Genomic DNA, 25,541 nt, shown 5'->3' with positions numbered 1-25,541 from the left:
CTGAGGGACTGCAGCACTGTCAGATAGTCAGTACTGAGGGAGTGCTGCACTGTCAGAGGGTCAGTACTGAGGGAGTGCTGCACTGTCACACAGTCAGTGCTGAGGGACTGCTGCACTGTCAGACAGTCAGTGCTGAGGGAGTGCTGCACTGTCAGAGAGTCAGAACTGAGGGAGTGCTGCACTGTCAGAGGGTCAGTACTGAGGGACTGCTGCATTGTCAGATAGTCAGTACTGAGGGAGTGCTGCACTGTCAGAGGGTCAGTACTGAGGGAGTGCTGCACTGTCACACAGTCAGTACTGAGGGAGTGTTGCACTGTCAGAGTGTCAGTACTGAGGGAGTGCCGCACTGTCAGAGGGTCAGTACTGAGGGAGTGCTGCACTGTCAGAGGGTCAGTACTGAGGGAGTGCTGCACTGTCACACAGTCAGTACTGAGAGAGTATTGCACTGTCAGATAGTCAGTACTGAGGGAGTGCTGCACTGTCAGAGGGTCAGTGCTGAGGGAGTGCTGCACTGACAGAGGGTCAGTACTGAGGGAGTGCTGCACTGTCAGAGGACCAGTGCTGGGGAAGTGCTGCACTGTCACACAGTCAGTGCTGAGAGAGTGCTGCACTGTCAGAGGGTCAGTACTGAGGGAGTGCTGCAGTGTCAGAGGACCAGTGCTGGGGGAGTGCTGTACTGTCAGAGGGTCAGTACTGAGGGAGTGCGCAACGGCAGAGGGTCAGTGCTGGGGAAGTGCTGCACTGTCACACAGTCAGTGCTGAGGGAGTGCTGCACTGTCAGAGGGTCAGTACTGAGGGAGTGCTGCACTGTCAGAGGACCAGTGCTGGGGGATTGCTGTACTGTCAGAGGGTCAGTGCTGAGGGAGTGCTGCACTGTCACACAGTCAGTGCTGAGGGAGTGCTGCACTGACAGAGGGTCAGTGCTGAGGGAGTGCTGCACTGTCAGATAGTCAATACTGAGGGAGTCCTGCACTGTCAGAGGGTCAGTAATGAGGGAGAGCCGCACTGTCAGAGGGTCAATGCTGAGCGAGTGCTGCAGTGTCGGACAGTCTATGCTGAGGGAGTGCTGCACTGTCAGACAGTCAGTGCTGAGGGTCTGCTGCACTGTCAGACAGTCAGTGCTGAGTGAGTGCTGCACTGTCAGAGGGTCAGTACTGAGGGAGTGCTGCACTGTCAGAGGGTCAGTGCTGAGGGAGTGCTGCACTGTCAGAGGGTCAGTGCTGAGGGAGTGCTGCACTGTCAGAGGGTCAGTACTGAGGGAGTGCTGCACTGACAGAGGGTCAGTGCTGAGGGAGTGCTGCACTGTCAGATAGTCAGTACTGAGGGAGTCCTGCACTGTCAGAGGGTCAGTAATGAGGGAGAGCCGCACTGTCAGAGGGTCAATGCTGAGGGAGTGCTGCAGTGTCGGACAGTCTATGCTGAGGGAGTGCTGCACTGTCAGACAGTCAGTGCTGAGGGTCTGCTGCACTGTCAGACAGTCAGTGCTGAGTGAGTGCTGCACTGTCAGAGGGTCAGTACTGAGGGAGTGCTGCACTGTCAGAGGGTCAGTGCTGAGGGAGTGCTGCACTGTCAGAGGATCAGTGCTGAGGGAGTGCTGCACTGTCAGAGGGTCAGTACTGAGGCAGTGCTGCAATGTCAGAGGGTCAGTGCTGAGGGAGTACAGCACTGTCAGACAATCAGTGCTGAGGGAGCGCACTGTCAGACAGTCAGTACTGAGGGAGTGCGCACTGTCAGATAGTCAGTGCTGAGGGAGCGCACTGTCAGATAGTCAGCACTGAGGGAATGCTGCACTGTCAGATAGTCAGTGCTGAGGGAATGCGCACTGTCAGATAGTCAGTGCTGAGGGAGCGCACTGTCAGATAGTCAGTGCTGACAGAATGCGCACTGTCAGATAGTCAGTGCTGAGGGAGCGCAATGTCAGATAGTCAGCACTGAGGGAATGCTGCACTGTCAGATAGTCAGTGCTGAGGGAATGCGCACTGTCAGATAGTCAGTGCTGAGGGAGCGCACTGTCAGATAGTCAGTGCTGACAGAATGCGCACTGTCAGATAGTCAGTGCTGAGGGAATGCGCACTGTCAGATAGTCAGTACTGAGGGAATGCTGCACTGTCAGAGGGTCAGTGCTGAGGGAGTGCACTGTCAGAGAGTCAGTACTGAGGGAGCGCTGCACTGTCAGATAGTCAGTGCTGAGGGTATGCTGCACTGTCAGATAGTCACTGCTGAGGGAATGCGCACTGTCAGAGGGTCAGTACTGAGGGAGTGCCGCACTGTCAGAGGGTCAATGCTGAGGGAGTGCTGCACTGTCGGACAGTCTGTGCTGAGGGAGTGCTGCACTGTCAGACAATCAGTGCTGAGGGTGTGCTGCACTGTCAGAGGGTCAGTACTGAGGGGGTGCTGCACTGTCAGACAGCCAGTGCTGAGAGAGTGCGCACTGTCAGAGGGTCAGTACTGAGGGAGTGCTGCACTGTCAGACAGTCAGTGCTGAGGTACTGCTGCACTGTCACACAGTCAGTGCTGAGGGTGTGCTGCACTATCAGAGGGTCAGTACTGAGGGAGTGCCGCACTGTCAGAGGGTCAATGCTGAGGCAGTGCTGCACTGTCGGACAGCCAGTGCTGAGGGAGTGAGCACTGTCAGAGGGTCAGTACTGAGGGAGTGCTGCACTGTCAAAGGGTCAATGCTGAGGGAGTGCTGCACTGTTGGACAGTCTGTGCTGAGGGAGTGCTGCTCTGTCAGAGGGTCAGTACTGAGGGAGTGCTGCACTGTCAGATAGTCACTGCTGAGGGAATGCGCACTGTCAGAGGGTCAGTACTGAGGGAGTGCCGCACTGTCAGAGGGTCAATGCTGAGGGAGTGCTGCACTGTCGGACAGTCTGTGCTGAGGGAGTGCTGCACTGTCAGACAATCAGTGCTGAGGGTGTGCTGCACTGTCAGAGGGTCAGTACTGAGGGGGTGCTGCACTGTCAGACAGCCAGTGCTGAGAGAGTGCGCACTGTCAGAGGGTCAGTACTGAGGGAGTGCTGCACTGTCAGACAGTCAGTGCTGAGGTACTGCTGCACTGTCACACAGTCAGTGCTGAGGGTGTGCTGCACTATCAGAGGGTCAGTACTGAGGGAGTGCCGCACTGTCAGAGGGTCAATGCTGAGGCAGTGCTGCACTGTCGGACAGCCAGTGCTGAGGGAGTGAGCACTGTCAGAGGGTCAGTACTGAGGGAGTGCTGCACTGTCAAAGGGTCAATGCTGAGGGAGTGCTGCACTGTTGGACAGTCTGTGCTGAGGGAGTGCTGCTCTGTCAGAGGGTCAGTACTGAGGGAGTGCTGCACTGTCAGAGGGTCAATGCTGAGGGAGTGCTGCACTGTCGGACAGTCTGTGCTGAGGGAGTGCTGCACTGTCAGACAATCAGTGCTGAGGGTGTGCTGCTGTCAGAGGGTCAGTACTGAGGGGGTGCTGCACTGTCAGATAGCCAGTGCTGAGAGAGTGCGCACTGTCAGAGGGTCAGTACTGAGGGAGTGCTGCACTGTCAGACAGTCAGTGCTGAGGTACTGCTGCACTGTCACACAGTCAGTGCTGAGGGTGTGCTGCACTATCAGAGGGTCAGTACTGAGGGAGTGCCGCACTGTCAGAGGGTCAATGCTGAGGCAGTGCTGCACTGTCAGACAGCCAGTGCTGAGGGAGTGAGCACTGTCAGAGGGTCAGTACTGAGGGAGTGCTGCACTGTCAAAGGGTCAATGCTGAGGGAGTGCTGCACTGTTGGACAGTCTGTGCTGAGGGAGTGCTGCTCTGTCAGAGGGTCAGTACTGAGGGAGTGCTGCACTGTCAGAGGGTCAATGCTAAGGGAGTGCTGCACTGTCGGACAGTCTGTGCTGAGGGAGTGCTGCACTGTCAGAGGGTCAATGCTGACGGAGTGCTGCACTGTTGGACAGTCTGTGCTGAGGGAGTGCTGCACTGTCGGACGGTCTATGCTGAGGGAGTGCTGCACTGTCAGAGTGACAGTATTGATACGGTGCCCCACTGCCAAAGGGTCAATATGGAGCCCCATTCAATATCTTCTCAGCATCTAACCTGTCAAGCCCACTCATAACCTTAAGGGTGAATAAGTTAACCTTATATTATTCAACTTCAGCCCAATCTGCTCAATATTTCCTCATTAACCAATCCCTTCATCAATCGCGTCAGGCTTGTGAGCATTCTCTGAATTGCTTCCAATGCAAATATATCCTGTTTAAATAAGACCAAAACTGTACACAGTACCCCATGTCCGATTTCACCAAAACTTTTTATAGTTGCAGCAAAACTCCGCATCCCTCTTGCAATGAAGGTCAACAAGCCATGGGTGTTCCTCATCCCTCTCTGTACCTGCTTGTTAACAGTCCAAGGACACCCTAATCCCTCTGTACTGCCGTCTTCTGCAGTCTCTCTTCATTTAATAACATTCTGCTTTTTCCTTCTTCCTGCCAAAGGGGACCACCTTACAATTTACAGCATGGGGATTCTCCCTGGTATCAACATTATCAGCAAGAACTAAAGTTACCCGGCAACGAGGGAATGACTTGTTGTGGAAGCATGCAGTACGACAATAGTGTAGAGAATGTCAATAGCTGTAAAGCTGCTTGGGGATGGCCCGGAGTGACTGAAGGTGCAATAAAAAAGCGAGCCTTTTTTTTTATTATTGGCACTACCCCACCTGGAATCCATTGCATTCTTAAATCATGCTTTCTGACAGTCTTCCTCATCTTGCCTTTTATCAATTTAAGCTTCTGCCTCCATCTGCCTTCTCTGCACACCTTCAGCTGCTGCGTCACATTTGTCCCTCCATGCCTGACATATTTATGTTCACCTATCTCTGTTTTGGCAGGGGGTGGGGGAATGCAGGCAGCATTTGATGTTGCCTACGTACCTCCCTGCTCGTGGTCAGCCCACAGTAGGGGTCAGCCCTGCCGAGTGTGTTCTGGAGGCTTGTGTGGGGTGTCGCAGGAATCTTGCGGCCTGACCTGTGGGCACTCCACTCTGGGGAGACTCTGCCCAGGTCTGAGCAGGAGCATCTGACAGGGTGGGGGTTCACTGATCAAACAGAGTTGGCAGGCCCTTACCACCCTCACTTTCTCAGGGTGATAACTCAGTACAAAGTGCCAGCAACACCGTCATCCTGAGAATAGAGAAAAAGTGATGGTGATACAACCTCAGAATTTCTTTTAAATTAGCAGCATGCTGGTCTGACATTGCTGCATCTATCATTTCTACTTCTACCACTGAGTAAAGGTCTACGCGGCAATTCAGTTCCCAGGCTATTCCATTAATGGGCATCTTAAATCGCATCTGTGACCAACTAGCTCCCATTTTCCATTTCAGGGACTGACAGCATCTCAATTTCTATTGCAATTGCAAGCGGGTAATCTGCAGAACTTTCATTATGAGATGAGAAATGTTCGCAATTCTTGGCCAGCAACACAACAATGTAGAATTACTCAGTTAAGAGGTGTCCAGCTTGTCGCAATGCCCTGCTTTCAGAAACTGCAAGACGTATGGGACCCTACAGCAAAGCAGCTGAGGACAAACACCATGAATCTCTGTGATCTACAGTCCCTGTAAATTAGATGTCATATCCCCTCTGGGTTTCCATGCTACATACTCATGTCTTCATTCACTTACTCTTAAATCTATGCTCCCTGGAGTTACTTTGATATATAATCCTGCTGTTAAATGTTTAAAACATGGAATGGTGGTTAAATTGAAGAGGAGGGAGCAAACAGCTTCAGAAAACACAAATGGAAAATTAAACCACATAAATACTTTTAGAAAGGATAGCCTGCATTGATATAGCCCCTATCACTATCCCAGCGGGAGATCAGTAAACAGAGTGGTACAGATTTGAGATAATTGTCAAAAGAACAGTAGGGCAGAAGAGTTCATTTTTCATTCAGCTAGATGTTATTATCTGCAAAGGCTCAGCAGATCTAGCAGCTCTAAGGAAGGGTCAATCAGCCTGAAACATTAACAATGATTTCTCTCCACAGATGCTGTCAGATCTACTGAGCTTTTCCAGTAATTTTTGTTTTTGTTTCAGATTTACATTGTGCAATCATTGGCCAACATCCCCACTTCGGACCTTACGTTCAAGGGAACTGTAATAAAGATATCATTTGATTTTCTGTATTTTTGATTGTAGACTAAAAAGGGGAAAGGATTGTTTAAAAACCAAAGAACTGTGAAAGGAATTGCTGCATTTCAAAAAACAGTGACTGAAACTCATCCTGTGTGGTGTTTATACTGCAGTTTCTTTCATTCACATCGTGGGGGAAGCTGTTTGTACAGGACATGGCACTGGGAGGATAAGATTTATCTCGCAATAAATAGCTGATTGGCTTGTGCATTGTGACCAGTTGTGGCTGAAGACAACTCTCTGACTGATTCCTGGGCAACTTGTGGGTGTGAATATTAGAGAGCTTCAGAATGCCGGAGTGTGTGTGTGTGTGTGTGTGTGTGTGTGTGTGTGTGTGTGTGTGTGTGTGTGTGTGTGTGTGTGTGTGTGTGTGTGCAATACAAATATCCGAAGCCTGATGACAGAAATTTCTTTTTCATACCCATCTCCATGAGCTGTTACATTTAAACAGTAATTAAGAGGTTTCATAGTAAACCAATCAACTGTGCCTCCTGTGAAGAAATGAAGGAACCCTACAGAAAGGTAATCAAAGGTCAGAAATTCTTGGTAAGCTGAAAGGAACATCTCAGTGAACCCTGTGCACTGGTGCTATGGAAGTATTTTGCAGATTTTTTTTGTTTGTCTGTATCTCTTTGACTGCATGTGTTGGGGTTAAAGTGGTGAGGAGTTAGGTCGAGCCATGTGTTGATAGTTTATAGCTACTTACCTGTGAGCAGCATTTGCTTATTTGTAATAAGTGTTAGTTATTGTTAAGTAGTCATTATTTTTGTTAACTAGATTCCAACAGACAGCTAAATCAGGGACTTTAACATAGTTTATGTAAACCATTGACTTCTGTGGCAACTCCAGGAGCAGCGGGGCTTAGGAACCAGTATTCTTTCCCCAGTGTGGCATAACAGGAAGGTCATTGATGAAGTAGCTGAAGATGTTTAGGTTTAGGCACTAACCTGCGAAACTGGGGTCTTTGTATGCAGTGGTGGTGTCCCCATATTTCAACCAGGAGGCCTTCTGGTTCAGAAGTGTATAATAACATCTCTGACCAGGGTGATTAGAAAGGATCTACCCTGAGGAATTCCTGCAGAGATGTCCTTGGGCTGAAATGACTGACCATCAAAAATCACAAACCATTTTCCTTAGTGTTTGTTTGGAGTCTGAGTATAGAGTTTTCCCCTTGATTCTCATTGTTGTAGCCCATCACAACTGGAGTCAATGTACCTGCACAGGCATTCCTCATGAGGCTGGAGAGCACTCCATCAGTCCATTCATTTGTCGACAGATCGTACTCGCCATACAGCTCACCCAGCGACACTGCTTTTGGGTTCAGAGGGTACTCCTGCCCACAAAGCACAAAATCAGAGAAGGTAGAAGACAATGGCTCAGAACGGGAGGCATTGGAGTCAGAGAGATTCACAAGCACGGAAACAGACCCTTCGGCCCAACTCGTCCATGCCGCCCATATATCCCAATCTAATCTAGTCCCATTTACCAGCACTTGGCCCATATCCCTCCAAACCCTTCCTATTCAAATATCCATCCAAATGCCTCCTAAATGTTGTAATTGTACCAGCCTCCACCACTTCTTCTGGCAGCTCATTCCATACACACACCACCCTCTGCGTGAAAAGGTTGTCCCTGAGGTCTCTTTTATATCTTTCCCCTCTCACCCTAAACCTATGCCCCTCTAGTTCTAGACTCCCCCACCCCAGGGAAAAGACTTTGTCTCTTTACCCTATCCATGCCCCTCACGATTTTATAAACCTTTATAAGGCCAACCCTCAGCCTCCGACGCTCCAGGGAAAACAGCCCCAGCCTGTTCAGCCTCTCCCTGTAGCTCAAATCCTCCAACCCTGGCAACATCCTTGTAAATCTTTTCTGAACTTTTTCAAGTTTCACAGCATCTTTCCAATAGGAAGGAGACCAGAATTGCACGCAATATTACTGAGGAAATGTTAAGGTTCAAAACGAAAAAGATCATTTCTCATTGAAAACCAATAAACCTTTCCTTTAGAATCATATAATACAATACCACAGACCATTCGGCCCACTCAGTCTGTGTTGATGTTTATTTCCACACGTACCATCCAGTCTAATACCATTTTCCTGTACCACTATGCTCCTTTTGTTCTTCCTCATTCTCAATTTTAAAAGTTCTCATCCCCATTTCCAAATCTGTCTGTAGTTTTACCACATCTCTATCTCTCTATCCCTGCAACCCCTACAAGCCTCTGTATCTCTGTCACCTCCTCCAGCCCCTGCACTCCTCTCTATCCCTAAAACTTCTCCAGCTGCTACAACTCTTCCAACCTCTGTAATGCTCTACAACTCTCCCCATATCAATAGGCCTCTGTGGCTGCTGTAAATCTGCCTATGTCTCTAACCTCTAGCATCTCCAACTCGTTGAGGTCTCTGTGATCCTCCAATTCAGCCACTTGAGTACCGTTCAATGTCTATTGTTCCACCGTTGGTGGCCATCCCTTCAGCTGCCTGGTCCTAGAGCTCTGGAACTCCCTCCTAAACCCACTCAGTTCTCTCTCTTCCTTTAAGATGTTCCTCAAAACATCATACTTTGATCAAGTCTTTCGTCACCTGCCTCATATCCTCAGTTCCCTGGGGTCAAATGTTGCTTTGTGACATTTGTGTGAAGCACTTTGGAACGTTTTACTCAACTCAAACTGTAAAATAAACACAAGTTAAGCTGTTTCATATATTCAAAGATTCATACGGTGCTGAAAAGGCCCTTCGGCCCATTGAGTCTGCACTACCAACATAACTACCAATAAAGGTGCACTAATCCCAATTTCCTGTGCTTGTCCATATCCTTGAATGTTATGATATTTGAAGTGCTCATCTGAATATCGTTTAAAGATTGTTCGGTTTCCAGCCTTCACTATCTTCCCAGGCAGTACATTCCAGATTCTCACCACCAACTGAGTGAATGAGCTTTTTCCCAAATCCACCTTAATCTCCTGTCCCTTACCCTAAAACTATGCCTCCTCATGATTGACCCCTCATCAAAGGGGAACAAGTACTCTCTACTCATTCTGTCCATACCCCTCATAATCTTTTATATCTCAATCATGCCCCCTCAGTCTTCTATGCTCTAAAGAAAACCATCCAAGCCTATCCAGTCTCTCCTTTTAGCTCAATTTCTCCATCCCAGGCAATATCCTGGTGAACCTCCTCAAGTGCTCTCACATCCTTCCTGTAGGGAGGGGACCCGAACTGCACACAATACTCCAGCTGGGGCCTGACCAATGCTCTGCACAACTCCAACATTACCTCCTTGCCGTAATACTCTACCACCACTGATGAAAGCAAGTGTCCCAAATACCTTCTAACTATCCTATTCATGTGCTCTGCCAATTTCAGGATGTGTGAATAATTACCCTAAGATCCCTCTGTTCCTCTAAGCTACCCAGTGTCTTGGCATTCATTAAATACCTGTCCCCTCCACCCTCCCATCCCATTCTCCTTCCTGTGACTCCTGAGTCTGATGAGTTGTGTGGAAGAACTGCTCTTGACAACTTTTCTGGGTTTCTTGCCTGTTTACTGACCTTGACAAAATTGTAGTTGGGGTCTCCGCTCTTGTGGAGGGCTGACAGGGCCCCTTGTAACGTCCGCCATACCACGGTCTTGCCACTGCCCGTTTTTCCCACAATCATGACAGAATGGCGGGAGCTCTTGGTCTCATGCAGCTGAATCACTTTGGCCATTGTGAACTCCGTTACCACGTTGCCCATTTCAATTATCTCGGCTTCAATTGCTTCCTTAAGCTGTGACAGAAGGAAAGAGAAAGCAAGACAGGCCAATTGTACCATGGGCTCAGTTTATTCAACATTCACAGTCAGTCCATTCAGTTGGCAGCCAGTGTGGAGTCCAATATTGTCCACTGACGTCCCCTGGGCTTGAGAACAGAGATAATCCATCAGGCTTCACACTCTTAATCATTTTCCAGTGATCCCACCAGACACAGACTGAGGACAGAACTAACTGAAAACAAAAAAGTGCTGAAGATCACAGCCAGTCAGGAAAGAAAGCAAGCTAATATTTTGAGTCTAGATGACTCCTCATCATAACTAAGTTCAGCCACAGTGGTTATTGTTATCGACCATCAAGTAATGTCAGGAATAGCTCCCTCCTGGAGCAGCAATCCAGGGAGAGAAGTGGAAAAGCATTACAGAGCAAAGCCAGCACCCTACTGCCTCTGGCAAAACCAATCTCACAATGAGGGCATTACGCAGGCTGTTCATCCCTGCTGTTTACACATGCAAAAGCAGACAACCTGTTTCAGTGGGCACAATCATCTATTTGTTAGCCTTTAACAATGTGGCAACTTGGGCAAATCCAGCTCATAATATGGGTGTATTTCCTAACAACCATAATGATTGTGGGAGGATGTTTTAGCGGACAAAATATTTATTTCATGCATGATGAACTCACTGAGAAATTGCATCCACATTCTGCCCACCTTTCCATAATCCAAGACTGGAGTTTCCACTCCTGGGAACAGGTCCTGCACAATAGCAGCAAACAGCGGTAGGTCGATCGAGGTCAGTTTGGCTATATTCATATCCTTCATGGACAGCAGGAGGACCTGGGGAACAACAAAACCACTCACTCACCAAGGTAACACAAGTGAGAAACCCCCGATACAATACGACCTCATCACTGCTACCTGTGCAACTCCTTTCACCATGTAAATGGTTCTGGAAAGAAAGGATTACATCAAAAAGGAAAAGCCATTCAGCCCATCTGTTCTGTGTTGGTGTTTCAGCTCCACACCCCTCTTTACTTACTTTCTCAGTGACCCTTCTATGCTTTACTCCTTCACATGTTTATCCAACTTACCCTGAAGTATGAGTTCCACATTCTCACCACCATCTGGGGAAAGAAGCTTCTTCTGAACTCCCTACTGGATGTATTCATGGCTACCTTTATTTACAGTGCCGAGCTCTAGCCTCCCCACAAATGGGAACATCTTCTCGATGTATATATACCCCATCAAAACTTGTCATACTTTAAAAAAGTCTCTGTTAAGGGAAGTGCCAACTTTCTCTTGCCTAGAGACCAGGCTCCAGCATGTTATGTCTTTCCTAATGGCTATAACCTCTCAGTTCTGCTAGCAATCTAATCTGCACCTTTTCCATCTCCTCTCTAAACCTGCTCAGACAGGGCCTTCCCTCACCATCCGATTCGGCTTCTCCTACTCTTACCTCCTCATCAGAGAGCTGAGGCTTGTCTCGCCGCTTCTTGCCAGCGTAGCGGAGCAGAGAGGTGAGAGCTCTTAGGCCAAAGTCGTAGTGATCCTGCTTGGACAGCTGCTGCACGGCCAGTGAGTAAAGGGTGTAGACTTTCTTAGCAAGGGCCTGCATGGGAACATGGAGAGTACTGTCAGCATACTGCCAATCAGACTCCACCCAAATTATCTCCCAGCTCTTCTCTATGTTTCTCTGCTTTCCTTTAAGAAGAACATAGCACATGATCTGTCAGCCATGAACAATAAAATGAAAATCTCTACTTTCTCCTGCTGTCATGTGACTTGGGTTTGAGAACAGTCTTCCAGCCAAATCCCAATGGGCACTGACCAACAGGGGAGAAACTATTCCAGAAGCTGGGCTTCATCTCCTTGGGAAGGAATGTAACTGCAGTGTGTGGGTTGTGAAAGCAGCTGCAGTGAAGAGTCCAGAATGCAGAGAGACACATACACTATTCTGGAATGGCAGGGCTATGTGCGAAGATCGGAAAGTGTTTCTAGTGAAAGGAAAAAGACAGCAGATCAGTGGGGCTGAAATCAATCTCAAAAGATCAGGCTTGTTAAGCTGAATAGCCTTTTGCTATTTGACTCATAGAGTCATAGAGCTGTACTGCATGGAACCAGACCCTTCAGTCCAACCCGTCCATGCCAACCAGATATCCTAAATTAATCCAATCCCATTTGCCAGCACCCAGCCCATATCCCTCCAAACCCGTCCTATTCATATACCTATCCAGATGCCTTTTAAATGCTGTAATTGTACCAGCCTCCACCACTTCCTCTGGCAGCTCATTCCATACACACATCACCCTCTGAGTGAAAACTTTGCCCCTTAGGTCCCTTTTAAACTTTCTCCCTCTCACTCTAAACATATACCCTCTAGTTTTGGACGCCCCCACCCCTAGGAAAAGATCTTGGCTATTTATTCTATCCATGCCCCTCCCTGTAGCTCAAACTCTCTACCCCTAGCAACATCTTTTTAAGTCTTTTCTGAACCTTCCCAAATTTAACAACATCCTTCCTAGAGCAGGTATACCAGAATTGCACATAATATTGCAAAAGTGGCCTCAATAATGCCCCGTACAGCTGCAACACAACCTCCCAACTCCTGTACTCAATGTACTGTCCAATAAAAGCAAGCGTACCATTGTCTAACTGCAACTCCACTGGAGACCTTCATGAAGGTTCACGTGCAGTACGTTGTAAATCAGCAAAATCTTATATTTTATAACTAAAGGCCAACATCTTGCAAAAAATCTTTGACTGCAAGGATATTACACAATGCTACTGTGTATATGGATGTCAATGAATAGTTGGGAGTTGGCTGAGAGACGCACTCTTTCCAAGATTGGAGAGCAGGCTGATTAATATTGCCCCCATTTTAATGTGGGGGCATGGATGGACTGGTGTGGAGGAGAGGCTGCCAGGTGGTGTGGGAGCCCAAAAATATTGAGGAAATGGATAAACTGTTCAAAGTAACTGAGAATATGTAAAAAAGGGGAGGGCACAGAGCACACCTTACAGTTGTTGAATCCCTCTGCAAACAGGATGATCTCAGCGATTAGTGTTGAGTCAGGAACCACCATGGAGATGGGCCTGAACATTGACTTGAGGTTGTCTGGCAGCTCTGTACGACCAGCATACCCTGCAATAAACAACAGTTGTGTTATCTCCAAGCCTCTGCACTCAGCCGCTCGTTATTAATCTCTTGTGACACTGCCAGAAACAGGAACAGGAGGAGGCCTTTCAGCCACTTGAGCCTGTTCAACCACTTTACCTAGCTCAGCTTCCATGCCCACACGGCTGCCCTTTCTCAGTCGTGTTAACCCACTCTTCTCCCTCTCAACCTGAATGTACAATTAAATCAGACTCTGATCAGTACGACCAAGAGGAGTCTGTACTTTGGGGTCATCAATTAATCCTGAGGACAGGGAAACCCAGTTCAGATCTCACCTATTATCCACACCTGCCCATCTTCAAGTTGGGCAAAGCAGCAGAGGCCGGGAAGCAGTTCTGCAGCTTCAATGAAATGAAGCTGGATTTAGCACTGAGCTTCAGAGATCAAGGGAAGTCTCGACGGTGAAGGTGAGGCGTTGTGAGAACCAACCCTAAAACTCCAATCGTCTCACCTGGATTCATGGTGATGAAGATGCCACAGGACCAGACCAGGTTAATCTCACGGCCCTCAAAGACAAAGCGTGTCAGGTTCGCAGAAAGGGCCGACAGAATAGAGAGGATTTGCTGGGCTACCACAGACAACACCTCAATATTGATGCGGTTGAACTCGTCAAAGCAACCCCAGGCTCCAGTCTGCACAGAAACAGCAGGCACATTGATTACTCTTACCAGAAAACAGAAGCGAAAATGGTGTGGTCGACACAACAGAGGACAGTAAGGGACCTGAAATCATACTCTGGTATAAAAGAAAGATCTTGCATTTAAACATCACTGAATAACCAAAAGGGTCTCACTGCCAACAAAGCACATTCAGAGGGCTGTTACTGTTGTAACATGGATAATGCAGCGGCGCTCCCTCAACACTGACCTTCTTACAGCACTTCCTGAACACTGATCCTCCAACAGCGCACACTCCCACAGTGCTGACCCTATAACAGTGTGGCACTCCCTCAGTATGACACTCCAACACTGACCATCTGAGAGTGTGGTGCTCCCTCAGCACTAACTCTCCAACAGCATGGTGCTCCCTCAGCTCTGACCCTCTGACAGTGCAGCACTGCCTCAGCTCTGACCCACCGACAGTGCGGCACTCCCTCAGCAATGACCCTCCAACAGCGCGGCACTCCCTCAGCACTGACCCTCCGACAGTGTGGAAGTGCCTCAGCACTGACCCTCCGACAGTGCAGCACTCCCTCAGCACTGACCCTCTGACAGTGCGGCACTCCCTCAGCACTGACCATCTGACAGTGCAGCACTCCCTCAGCACTGACCCTCTGACAGTGCCAGCTCCCTTAGCACTGACCCTCTGACAGTGTGGCACTCCCTCAGCACTGACCGTCCGACAGTGTGGCACTCCCTCAGCACTGACCCTCCGACACTGACCCTCCGACAGTATGGCACTCCCTCAGCACTAACCCTCCGACAGTGCGGTGCTCCCTCAGCACTGACCCTCTGACAGTGCCAGCTCCCTCAGCGCTGACCCTCCGACAGTGCGGCAGTCCCTTAGCACTGACCCTCCGACAGTGTGGCACTCCCTCAGCACTGACCCTCCGACACTGATCCTCCAACAGTGACCCTCTGACAGTGCGGTGCTCCCTCAGCACTAACCTTCCGACAGTGCGGCAGTCCTTCAGCACTGACCCTCTGACAGTGCGGTGCTCCCTCAGCATTGACCCTCTGACAGTGCCCACTCCCTCAGCACTGACCCTCCAACAGTGCGGCAGTCCCTTGCCCCTGACCCTCTAACAGCCTGGCACTCCCTCAGTGCTGTGTGTGTTTCTGAAAGGGATAAAACCCCTTGACATACACGAATAAAGACAATGTTCCATTATATTCTCCAGGTTGTCCTTTCACCTGTGCCAAGCCAGAGTACATTCGGCCCATCGATTTGTAGTCCAAGCCTTCTGAGCAGTTTACCACTATCACATACATGCCCAGGGCCTTTCCCAGGTCTTTCACACTCTCTGTCTTCCCTGTTCCTGCTGGTCCTTTGGGTGACCCACCACGGTGCAGGTGGAGAGCAGTGGTCAGTGTCATGTAGCACCTGAAAAGAAGAAACCATGAGATTCTGAGATGAGGAAGGGAGTGTTCCTGTGTCGACTACCTCTATACTGATGTCCAGCTCTCAGGCATGCTGTCTGTGTGCAGAGTGAAGCAGTGTTGGTGGATTAATCGGACAGAGGAAAGCTAATGATTTATGACCTTCCCTCCATCGAAAGGTCAGAAATGGGGACGTTCGCCAATGATTGTGCAATGTTCAGCACCATTCGCCCCGCTCCCTCAGATGCTGAAGCAGTTCATGTCCAAATGCAGAAAGATCGAGACAATATCCAGGCTTTGGCTGACATGTGGAAAGTAACACTGAAGCCATACAAATGCTTGGCAATGACTATCTTCAGTAAGACATAACCTAACCAGCCTCCTTGACCATCAGTGAATCCCTCACACCCTGGGAATTACCATTGACTAGAAATTGAACTGGACTCACCACATGAACACAATGGCTACAAGAGCAGGTCAGAAACCACGAATCCTGCAATGAGTAACTCCCCAAAGTCTGTCCGCCAGGCACAAGGCAGGAGTGTGATGGAATATTCCCTACTTGCCTGGATAAGTGCAGCTTCAATAACACTCAAGAAACTTGACACCTTCCAAGACAAATTAGCCCCCCTACCCCCGCGTGGCTGGCACCATATCCACAAACATTCAGTCACCCTGCTGCTAAAGCTCAGTAGCAGCAGTGTGTACATTCTACAAGATGCACTGCAGAAACTCCCCAAATTCCTTGGATAGCATCTTCCAAACTGACAACCACTACCACCTAGATGGCCAAGATAGCAGATACGAGGGAACAACCACTTGCATGTTCCCCTCTGTGTCACGTATCATCCTGACTTCATTGTTATTGGGTCAAAATCCAGGAATTCCCTCCCTCATGGTGTTGTGGGTCTACCTATAGCACATGAACTGTGGTGATTCAAGAAGGCAGCTCACCCCCACCTTCTAATGGGCAACAAGGAATAAGCAATAAAAGCTAATCCAGCCTGCAATGCTCATGCCCCGCCGTGAATTTTAAAAAATCTTACTCAGCTATCATTACCATCACATAACAGGACTTGTTTTCTACTGGCTTTGGCACAGACAGCAGGGGAAGGTGCACAGCGAGCAATATGAAGTCTGTATGTACTTGCAGAGGGCACCTACCATGGAAGGCTTGGGTACTGAAACTGTTGCACTGGCCTCCACTGAGGTCCACCTGAAGCAGACAAACTTGCAAAAGCAAGTAACTGCTTTGAAACCTGCTGCAGTTAGGAGAGTAGCATTTCCCCACTGCGGGGTACGGACTATGAGTGTCAGAGAGGGAAGTCTGAAGCTATGCTATTATGTAGTGTGGATATCTCTCACCTTGAGAACTCACAAAACAAAGCGATAGTATATGAATAGGAAGGGTGTGGAGGGATATGGGCCGGGTGCTGGAAGGTGGGACTAGATTGGGTTGGGATATCTGGTCGGTATGGACAGGTTGGACCAAAGGGTCTTTTTCCATACTGTAAATCTCTATGACTCTATGTCTACTCCTGATAACGTTTTTTTTCATAACAAATGCTTTGTTATACAGTAAGTTGAGTCAAACACTGCAAACAACAACAAAAGGCTCAAAGAAGATGATCAGAGAGAAGTGTGTCCTGAATTAACAGTGACCTGTTTTTTCCTGCACATACTGATGGTGCTGCTGCTACACACACTAATTTTCCTGATGATGACTGTGGATGGTATGCCTGGTTCTCTCCTCACAAGTCAAGAACAAGCAGTGACACACCACTCGTCCCAAAACCTTCTGTCTCCTTGAACAGCACCCGATCGCACCCTCAGTGAAAGTGGAGCAGTAAGCCTTACCTATCGGTGAGTGGAGTGATCACCAATCGGCCTGAGTTGCCCAGGTATTCGTACCCATACTGGAAATGGGTGTTGGTTTGGCGGATGATGCAGTCATCTACATCCTGTGGAAAAGAGAAACAATGTACACCATCCAAATCTGTTCTATGCTCATCCGACAAACGACAGGAACAGAAAGTCACTGGCCTGTTCTCTTGCTATCATGAGATTCCCTATAGAAGTTGCACTCAAATAAAAGCAATGTCCTGTTACTGCTGGAGATCCGAAATAAACACAGAACGTGCTAAAGAAACTCAGCAGCTCTGGCAGCATCTGTGAGAAAGAAACAGAGTTAAGGTTTTGAGTCCAAACTAACTCTTCCCAGAATGGAAGGCGTTTGGAAGAATCATCGAATCCCTACAGTGCGGGAATCAGGCCTTTCGGCCCATCGAGTCCACACCAACCCTACAAAGAACATCTTACTCATACCCAACCCAACTACCTTATCCTGATAACCCTGCATTTCCCACGGCCAATCCACCCTAACCTGCACATCCCTGGACACTATGGGGCAATTTCCCACGGCCAATCCACCCTAACCTGCACATCCCTGGGCACTATGGGACAATTTCCCATGGCCAATCCACCCTAACCTGCACATCCCTGGACACTATGGGGCAATTTCCCACGGCCAATCCACCCTAACCTGCACATCCCTGGGCACTATGGGACAATTTCCCATGGCCAATCCACCCTAACCTGCACATCCCTGGGCACTGTGGGACAATTTCCCACGGCCAATCCACCCTAACCTGCACATCCCTGGACACTATGGGGCAATTTCCCACGGCCAATCCACCCTAACCCGCACATCCCTGGACACTATGGGACAATTTCCCATGGCCAATCCACCCTAACCTGTACATCCCTGGACACTATGGGACAATTTCCCATGGCCAATCCACCTTAACCTGCACATCCCTGGGCACTATGGGACAATTTCCCACGGCCAATCCACCCTAACCTGCACATCCCTGGACACTATGGGGCAATTTCCCATGGCCAATCCACCCTAACCTGTACATCCCTGGACACTATGGGACAATTTCCCATGGCCAATCCACCTTAACCTGCACATCCCTGGACACTATGGGACAATTTCCCATGGCCAATCCACCCTAACCTGCACATCCCTGGACACTATGGGACAATTTCCCATGGCCAATCCACCCTAACCTGCACATCCCTGGGCACTGTGGGACAATTTCCCATGGCCAATCCACCCTAACCTGCACATCCCTGGGCACTATGAGACAATTTCCCACGGCCAATCCACCCTAACCTGCACATCCCTGGACACTATGGGACAATTTCCCATGGCCAATCCACCCTAACCTGCACATCCCTGGGCACTGTGGGACAATTTCCCATGGCCAATCCACCCTAACCTGCACATCCCTGGGCACTATGAGACAATTTCCCACGGCCAATCCACCCTAACCTGCACATCCCTGGACACTATGGGGCAATTTCCCATGGCCAATCCACCCTAACCTGTACATCCCTGGACACTATGGGACAATTTCCCATGGCCAATCCACCCTAACCTGCACATCCCTGGGCACTATGGGACAATTTCCTATGGCCAATCCACCCTAACCTGCACATCCCTGGGCACTATGGGACAATTTCCCACGGCCAATCCACCCTAACCTGCACATCCCTGGACACTATGGGGCAATTTCCAATGGCCAATCCACCCTAACCTGTACATCCCTGGACACTATGGGACAATTTCCCATGGCCAATCCACCCTAACCTGCACATCCCTGGACACTATGGGACAATTTCCCATGGCCAATCCACCCTAACCTGCACATCCCTGGGCACTATGGGACAATTTCCCATGGCCAATCCACCCTAACCTGCACATCCCTGGGCACTGTGGGACAATTTCCCATGGCCAATCCACCCTAACCTGCACATCCCTGGGCACTATGAGACAATTTCCCATGGTCAATCCACCCTAACCTGCACATCCCAGGGCACTATGGGACAATTTCCCATGGCCAACCCACCCTAACCTGCACATCCCTGGACGCTATGGGACAATTTCCCATGGCCAATCCACCCTAACCTGCACATCCCTGGACACTATGGGACAATTTCCTTTGGCCAATCCACCCTAACCTGCACACCCCTGGGTACTACGGGACAATTTCCTATGGCCAATCCACCCTAACCTGCACATCCCTGGACACTATGGGACAATTTCCCATGGCCAATCCACCATAACATGCACATCCCTGGGCATTTTGGGACAATTTAGCATGGCCAATCCATCCTAACCTGCACATCTTTGTGACCATGTAAGGAAACCAGAGACCCAGAAATAACCCACGTAGACATAGGGAGGCACGGTGGCACAGTGGTTAGCACTGCTGCCTCACAGCGCCAGAGACCCGGGTTCAATTCCCGACTCAGGCGACTAACTGTGTGGAGTTTGCACGTTCTCCCCGTGTCTGCGTGGGTTTCCTCCGGGTGCTCCGGTTTCCTCCCACAATCCAAAAATGTGCGGGTCAGGTGAATTGGCCATGCTAAATTGCCCGTAGTGTTAGGTTAAAGGGGTAAATGTAGAGGTATGGGTGGGTTGCGCTTCGGCGGGTCGGTGTGGACTTGTTGGGCCGAAGGGCCTGTTTCCACACTGTAAGTAATCTAATCTAATCTAATCTAATCTAATCTAAAAAGGGAGAATGAGCAAACTCCATCCAGACAGTCAGCCAAAGGTGGAACTGAACCTAGGTCCCTGGCACTGTGAGGCAGCAGTGCTAGCCCCTGAGCCACCGAGATGATAGTTTTCACACTGTTGATAAAGGGGAGGAGGAGAAAGTGGAAAAGATGATTTGAATACCCAGAGCAAAACACAAAGTGAGTGCTCACGGTAGTAGAGGAGGAACATAGATGAAGTGGAAGTGTAAATAGTAGGTGTTAACAAAATATAATAGTTTATCTCTGGGTAGTTCATGTGTTGGCCTGCACACTACTTCTGGATTTATTACATCTTCTCTGGATCTCTTCCATCTTCCAGCACTCAACTCACTCTTAATAAAACAGATGCACGGACATCGCTGCAAAGCAACAAGCAGTTGAACCGTGCAGAGCTCTAACTATCTGGGCTTGAATTGTTCACTTGTGTTCTGCTGAATTCAGCCAAAATACCACCTCAGGACACATGCAGGAGGTCAGTGTGTCTGTGGGATAAAGCACTGAGTTATGTTTGTCTGTGATGACCAATCCCAGCAGTGTTACCTACCTTTGTGAGTTTTGGTGGGCAGTTCTTGCCTGTGTGCCCTGTATGGAATAATAGCATGGATGGGTAATATTCTAAGCAGAGTTCGATCGATGTTTGGTAGACAAGGAACTTAAGTGTTTTGAAGAGTTAGATAGAATAATGGAACTGAAACTTAGTAATAGACAATAACTCTGTTAATACCACAGTCCCTCAATAATAGACAATAACTCTGTTAATACCACAGTCCCTCAGCAATAGACAATACTCTGTTAATACCACAGTCCCTCAATAATAGACAATAACTCTGTTAATACCACAGTCCCTCAGTAATAGACAATAACTCTCTTAATATTACAGTCCCTCAATAATAGACAATAACTCTGTTAATACCACAGTCCCTCAGTAGTAGACAGTAACTCCATTACTACCACAATCCCTCAGTAATAGACAATAACTGTTAATACCACAGTCCCTCAGTAATAGACAGTAACTCCATTAATACCACAATCCCTCAGTAATAGACAGTAACTCCATTAATACCACAATCCCTCAGTAATAGACAGTAACTCCATTAATACTACAATCCCTCAGTAATAGACAGTAACTCCATTAATACCACAATCCCTCAGTAATAGCCAATAACTTTGTTAATACCACAGTCCCTCAGTAATAGCCAATAACTCTGTTAATACCACAGTCCCTCAGTAATAGACAGTAACTCCATTACTACCACAATCCCTCAGTAATAGACAATAACTGTTAATACCACAGTCCCTCAGTAATAGACAGTAACTCCATTAATACCACAATCCCTCAGTAATAGACAGTAACTCCATTAATACCACAATCCCTCAGTAATAGACAGTAACTCCATTAATACTACAATCCCTCAGTAATAGACAGTAACTCCATTAATACCACAATCCCTCAGTAATAGCCAATAACTTTGTTAATACCACAGTCCCTCAGTAATAGCCAATAACTCTGTTAATACCACAGTCCCTCAGTAATAGACAGTAACTCCATTAGTACCACAATCCCTCAGTAATAGCCAATAACTCTGTTAATACCACAGTCCCTCAGTAATAGACAGTAACTCCATTAATACTACACTCCCTCAGTAATAGACAAGAACTCTGTTAATACTGCATTCCCTCAATAACAGGCAGAAACTCTGTAACCACAGCAGCACTGTATTTGACAATGGCGGAGATGGATCAAAGGGCCAAATGGCCTATTATTGTTCCAATGTCCCTATGACTCACTCACATGAGTTTAAAAAGGGCTAATCACAGTAAAGGTGCACACTGGATTGTCATAAAAACCCAACTGCTTCACTGATGCCCTTACCCCTGTGATGCCAGACCCACAGAAATGTGGAAAGCACAGTATTACAGATGCTATAAATCTGAAATAAAAACAGATCATGAGGAAAACACTCGGCAGATCAGACAGCTTCTATGGAGAAGAAAATTAAGGGTTAATATTCCATGTCAAGGATCTTCATCTTTGATGGCCAGCCTCATGCAGGAATTGAGAGAAACATCGGAGATCATTGGCAGAGTAGGGGAGAAAACATTTCTATTAAAATTGAGAGGGGAGTGGAGTTGAGCTCAGATTTGGATTTGGCTAAAGATGCCCCATCTACCTTGTCCCAGTAAAGGCGAAGTTGACTGAGCCAATCAAACGAAGTCACGTCCATACACCCCAGCTTGTACAGTTTGTCGATGACATCTCTTGCATGAACTTCCACTGTCACCAAAGCCACGATCTTCAGGCGCATGATCTTAGTCAGATTTCCACGGATAGCTTCGGAATACTTGCGTAGCATGCTCACCTGCAAAGGTAGTGATGTTAAGGTTAGGGTTTAATGAAAGCACTAACTGTCCAGCGAATCTCAATTATAACAGGGTTACTTCTTTCACCCTGCGCCCCCCTCTCTCTTTCTCTCTCTCTCCACATCTTCTCCTTTCTCGCCCAGCCCCCGACCTTTAGTGCAGTGCTCCCAAAGTTTTATCCCACTGTGGCCTAATTTCTGAGGCCTGCAAGTTGTTATGACCCCTCAGTGTGACCTGGGAGAGTGCACTGGGGTGACTGTGAGAGTCAGGGTGATGGATGGGGACCTGCTAGAGCTGGAGCACAGTCATTATAACTCAGTCAGGGCCCAAGTGGGACCATTGTTGTTTTAGAGATTTCAACCCCAAAGTAACCCGTTAGGAGTCCAGAGCCTGCACGTTTGGAATCCCTGCCAAAGTACATCCAGTATCGATTCCCCCATGCAGTATTAATGGGAATTGGAAATGATTGTGTTGGCCTGTTCATTGACCTATGTAATTGTAGTTGATTGTTGAAGAAGGAAGGTGAAGCTGGACTGACTGACTTCACACTTAGAGTTAAATGAGAGAAAATACATTGGGGACATTTAGGTTAGAGTAGATTCCCTACAGTATGGAAACAGACCCTTTGCCCCCCCCCCCCAATAAGTCCACACCAACCCTTTGAAGAGTAACCCACCCAGACCCATTCCTCTACCCTACATTTAACCCTGACGAATACACTTAACACTACGGGCAATTTAACATGGCCAATTCACCTGATCTGCACACCTTTGGATTGTGGAAGGAAACTGGAGCACCCATGCAGACACGGGGAGAACGTACAAACTCCACTCAGACAGTCGCCTGAGACTGGAATCAAACTGAGATCCCTGGTGCTGTGAGGCAGCAGTGCTAACCACTGAGCCACCGTGCTGCCCATTTAACTGACTCTTTGATAGGCAGATGGAAGATAGTACAATGAGGGGTATGTAGGCTAGTCTGATCTTAGAGTAGGACAAATGCCAGCACAACATCGTGGGCTGAAGGACCTGTTCTGTGCTCTACTGTTCTATGTTCAAAAACTTGGGGCTCCGTGTATTGACCAAGTTTGTTGAAATTTCTGTAAATTCTATGTTTTAAAGTTCTGTAACTGTACCATTTGGATTTAGAGTTAGAGGTAAATCAGATAAAATAAGATATAGGGAGCTAGTGAATACACAACAACCCAGGATTACATAAAAGGGAAGGCTCCAAACATTGGGACAATTTCTGCAGCAGAACAGAACAGAGCACAGAGATTATGTTTCCAAAACCCATGGTGGGAACCCAGCTGATGAATGAGGATGAAGGTAGGGAATAGAACAGACCAGTGACGGTAGAGCCTGTTGCTGCAGCTGACAATACCCAACAGTACAACAAGCCACTGTCACCAGTTCATGATGTTACTGAAGTGCATCTGTACAAGCTGATGGCAGCAAGCACGCCTGACAAAAAAAACTGCTCCTGGATGACCTTCAGCCAACTTTCCCACCAAATTTAGAACCTGAGAGTGGAATTTGGCCCATTCAGTCTGTCCCAGCCTTTTAGACAGGTTAGTCCCACCAACTCACATTTCTGTCTTTCCAGCTTGCCCTTTGCACATATCTGTGAGTTAGATTTTCTATTAAAGATGTATCTAATTTCCTTTTGAAAAACACCACTCTCCCAGGCAGCATGTTCTAAATCCTAACTCGACTTTGCCGAACCAAGGTATTCTTCCCTCTCATGTACTTCCTCATTCGAGGTTCTCAATATCCAAACTGTGTAAAGATTGCATAGTGTGAAACATATCTTCCCACCACTCCACTTAGCATTTTCTGCTTTAGGAAGAGCTATAACCCGAACCACTCGAACCCGAGGCTATCCCTGGGTCCTGAGATGAATATAAAGGCAGTAGGTGTATAGTTAATATAAAATAAGGAAGGCAAAAAGGGAACATGAGATAGCTTTGTCAACTAGGGTTAAGGAGAATCTAAAGACATCTCACAAATGCATTAAGGACAAAAGACTAACTAGGGAGAGAATAGGGCCCCTTTTAAAGATCAGCAAGGCGGCCTGTGGAGCTGCAGGAGATGGGGGATATACTAAGTAAGTATTTTGCATTAGTGTTTACTTTGGAGAAGGATATGGAAGATAAAGAATTTAGGGAAATAAATAGCAACATCTTGAAAAATGTCCATATTACAGAGGAGGTGGTGCTAGAGGCTTAAAATGCATAAAGGTGGATAAATTCCCAGAACCTGATCAGGTGTACCCTAGAACTCTGTGGGAAGCTAGGGAAGTGATTGTGGGGCCTCTTGCTGAGATATTTGTATCATCGATAGTCACAGGAAGATATCGAATGTAGGGAAATAGATGGTGACATCTTGAAAAGGTCCATATTAGAGAGGAGGAGCGCTGGATGTCTTGAAACGCATAAAGGTGGATAAATCCCCAGGTCCTGGTCAGGTGTACCCGAGAACCCTGTGGGAAGCTAGAGAAGTGATTGCTGGGCCTCTTGCTGAGATATTTGTATCATCGATAGTCACAGGTGAGGTGCCGGAAGACTGGAGGTTGGCTAACGTAGTTCCACTATTTAAGAAAGCTGCTAAGGACCAGCCAGGAAACTATAGTTGGATGAGCCTGACATCGGTGGTATGTAAGTTGTTGGAGGGAATCCTGAGGGACAGGACGTACATGTATTTGGAAAGGCAAGGACTGATTAGGGATAGTCAACATGGCTTTGTGCGTGGGAAATCATGTCTCACAAACTTGATTGAGTTTTTTGAAGAATTAACAAAGAGGATTAATGAGGGCAGAGCGGTAGATGTGATCTATATGGACTTCAGTAAGACATTCGACAAGGTTCCCCATGGGAGACAGGTTAGCAAGGTTAGATCTCACGGAATACAGGGAGAACTAGCCATTTGGATACAGAACTAGCTCAAAGGTATAAGACAGAGGGTGGTGGTGGAGGGTTGTGTTTCAGACTGGAGGCCTGTGACCAGTAGAGTGCCACAAGGATCGGTGCTGGTTCCACTGCTTTTCATGATTCATATAAATGATTTGGATGCGAGCATAAGAGGTACAGTTAGTAAGTTTGCAGATGACACCAAAATTGGAGGTGTAGTGGACAGCGAAGAAGAGTACAAAAGGATCTTGATCAGATGGGCTGAGAAGTGGCAGATGGAGTTTAATTCAGATAAATGTGAGGTGTTGCATTTTGGAAAGGCAAATAAGGGCAGGACGTATACACTTAATGGTAAGGTCCAAGGGAGTGTTGCTGAACAAAGAGACCTTGGAGTGCAGGTTCACATTTCTTTGAAAGTGGAGTCGCAGGTAGATTTATTGGTCGGAGTATTGAGTTACAGGAGTTAGAACATCATGTTGCGGCTGAACAGGACATTGGTTAAGCCACTTTTGGAATATTGCATGCAATTCTGCTCTTCCT

At 47.9% G+C, this 25,541-nt stretch overlaps 1 protein-coding gene across 1 annotated transcript in view; it reads right to left on the bottom strand.

The window, feature by feature from the left end:
• The window catches only part of dnah2 (dynein, axonemal, heavy chain 2), a 380,569-nt gene that overhangs the window by 178,622 nt on the left and 176,406 nt on the right, over window positions 1-25,541 (bottom strand). The window contains exons 35-43 of the mRNA XM_087982834.1: window positions 21,904-22,092; window positions 16,985-17,088; window positions 14,942-15,131; window positions 13,540-13,720; window positions 12,928-13,055; window positions 11,370-11,522; window positions 10,625-10,750; window positions 9,711-9,929; window positions 7,372-7,489 (exon numbers count right to left, since the gene is read on the bottom strand). Of these exons, the coding sequence (XP_087838960.1) occupies window positions 7,372-7,489; window positions 9,711-9,929; window positions 10,625-10,750; window positions 11,370-11,522; window positions 12,928-13,055; window positions 13,540-13,720; window positions 14,942-15,131; window positions 16,985-17,088; window positions 21,904-22,092 (1,408 nt within the window). The remainder of the gene's footprint in view (window positions 1-7,371; window positions 7,490-9,710; window positions 9,930-10,624; window positions 10,751-11,369; window positions 11,523-12,927; window positions 13,056-13,539; window positions 13,721-14,941; window positions 15,132-16,984; window positions 17,089-21,903; window positions 22,093-25,541) is intronic.

The sequence above is a fragment of the Chiloscyllium plagiosum genome, unplaced genomic scaffold (assembly GCF_037043375.1).
Source record: "Chiloscyllium plagiosum isolate Xiang-an unplaced genomic scaffold, Cpla_swu_hap1 HiC_scaffold_44, whole genome shotgun sequence".
Taxonomy (NCBI): Eukaryota; Metazoa; Chordata; class Chondrichthyes; order Orectolobiformes; family Hemiscylliidae; genus Chiloscyllium; species Chiloscyllium plagiosum.
Note: the sequence above shows the minus strand (reverse complement) of the source record. Positions and strands in the feature narration are given on the sequence as shown.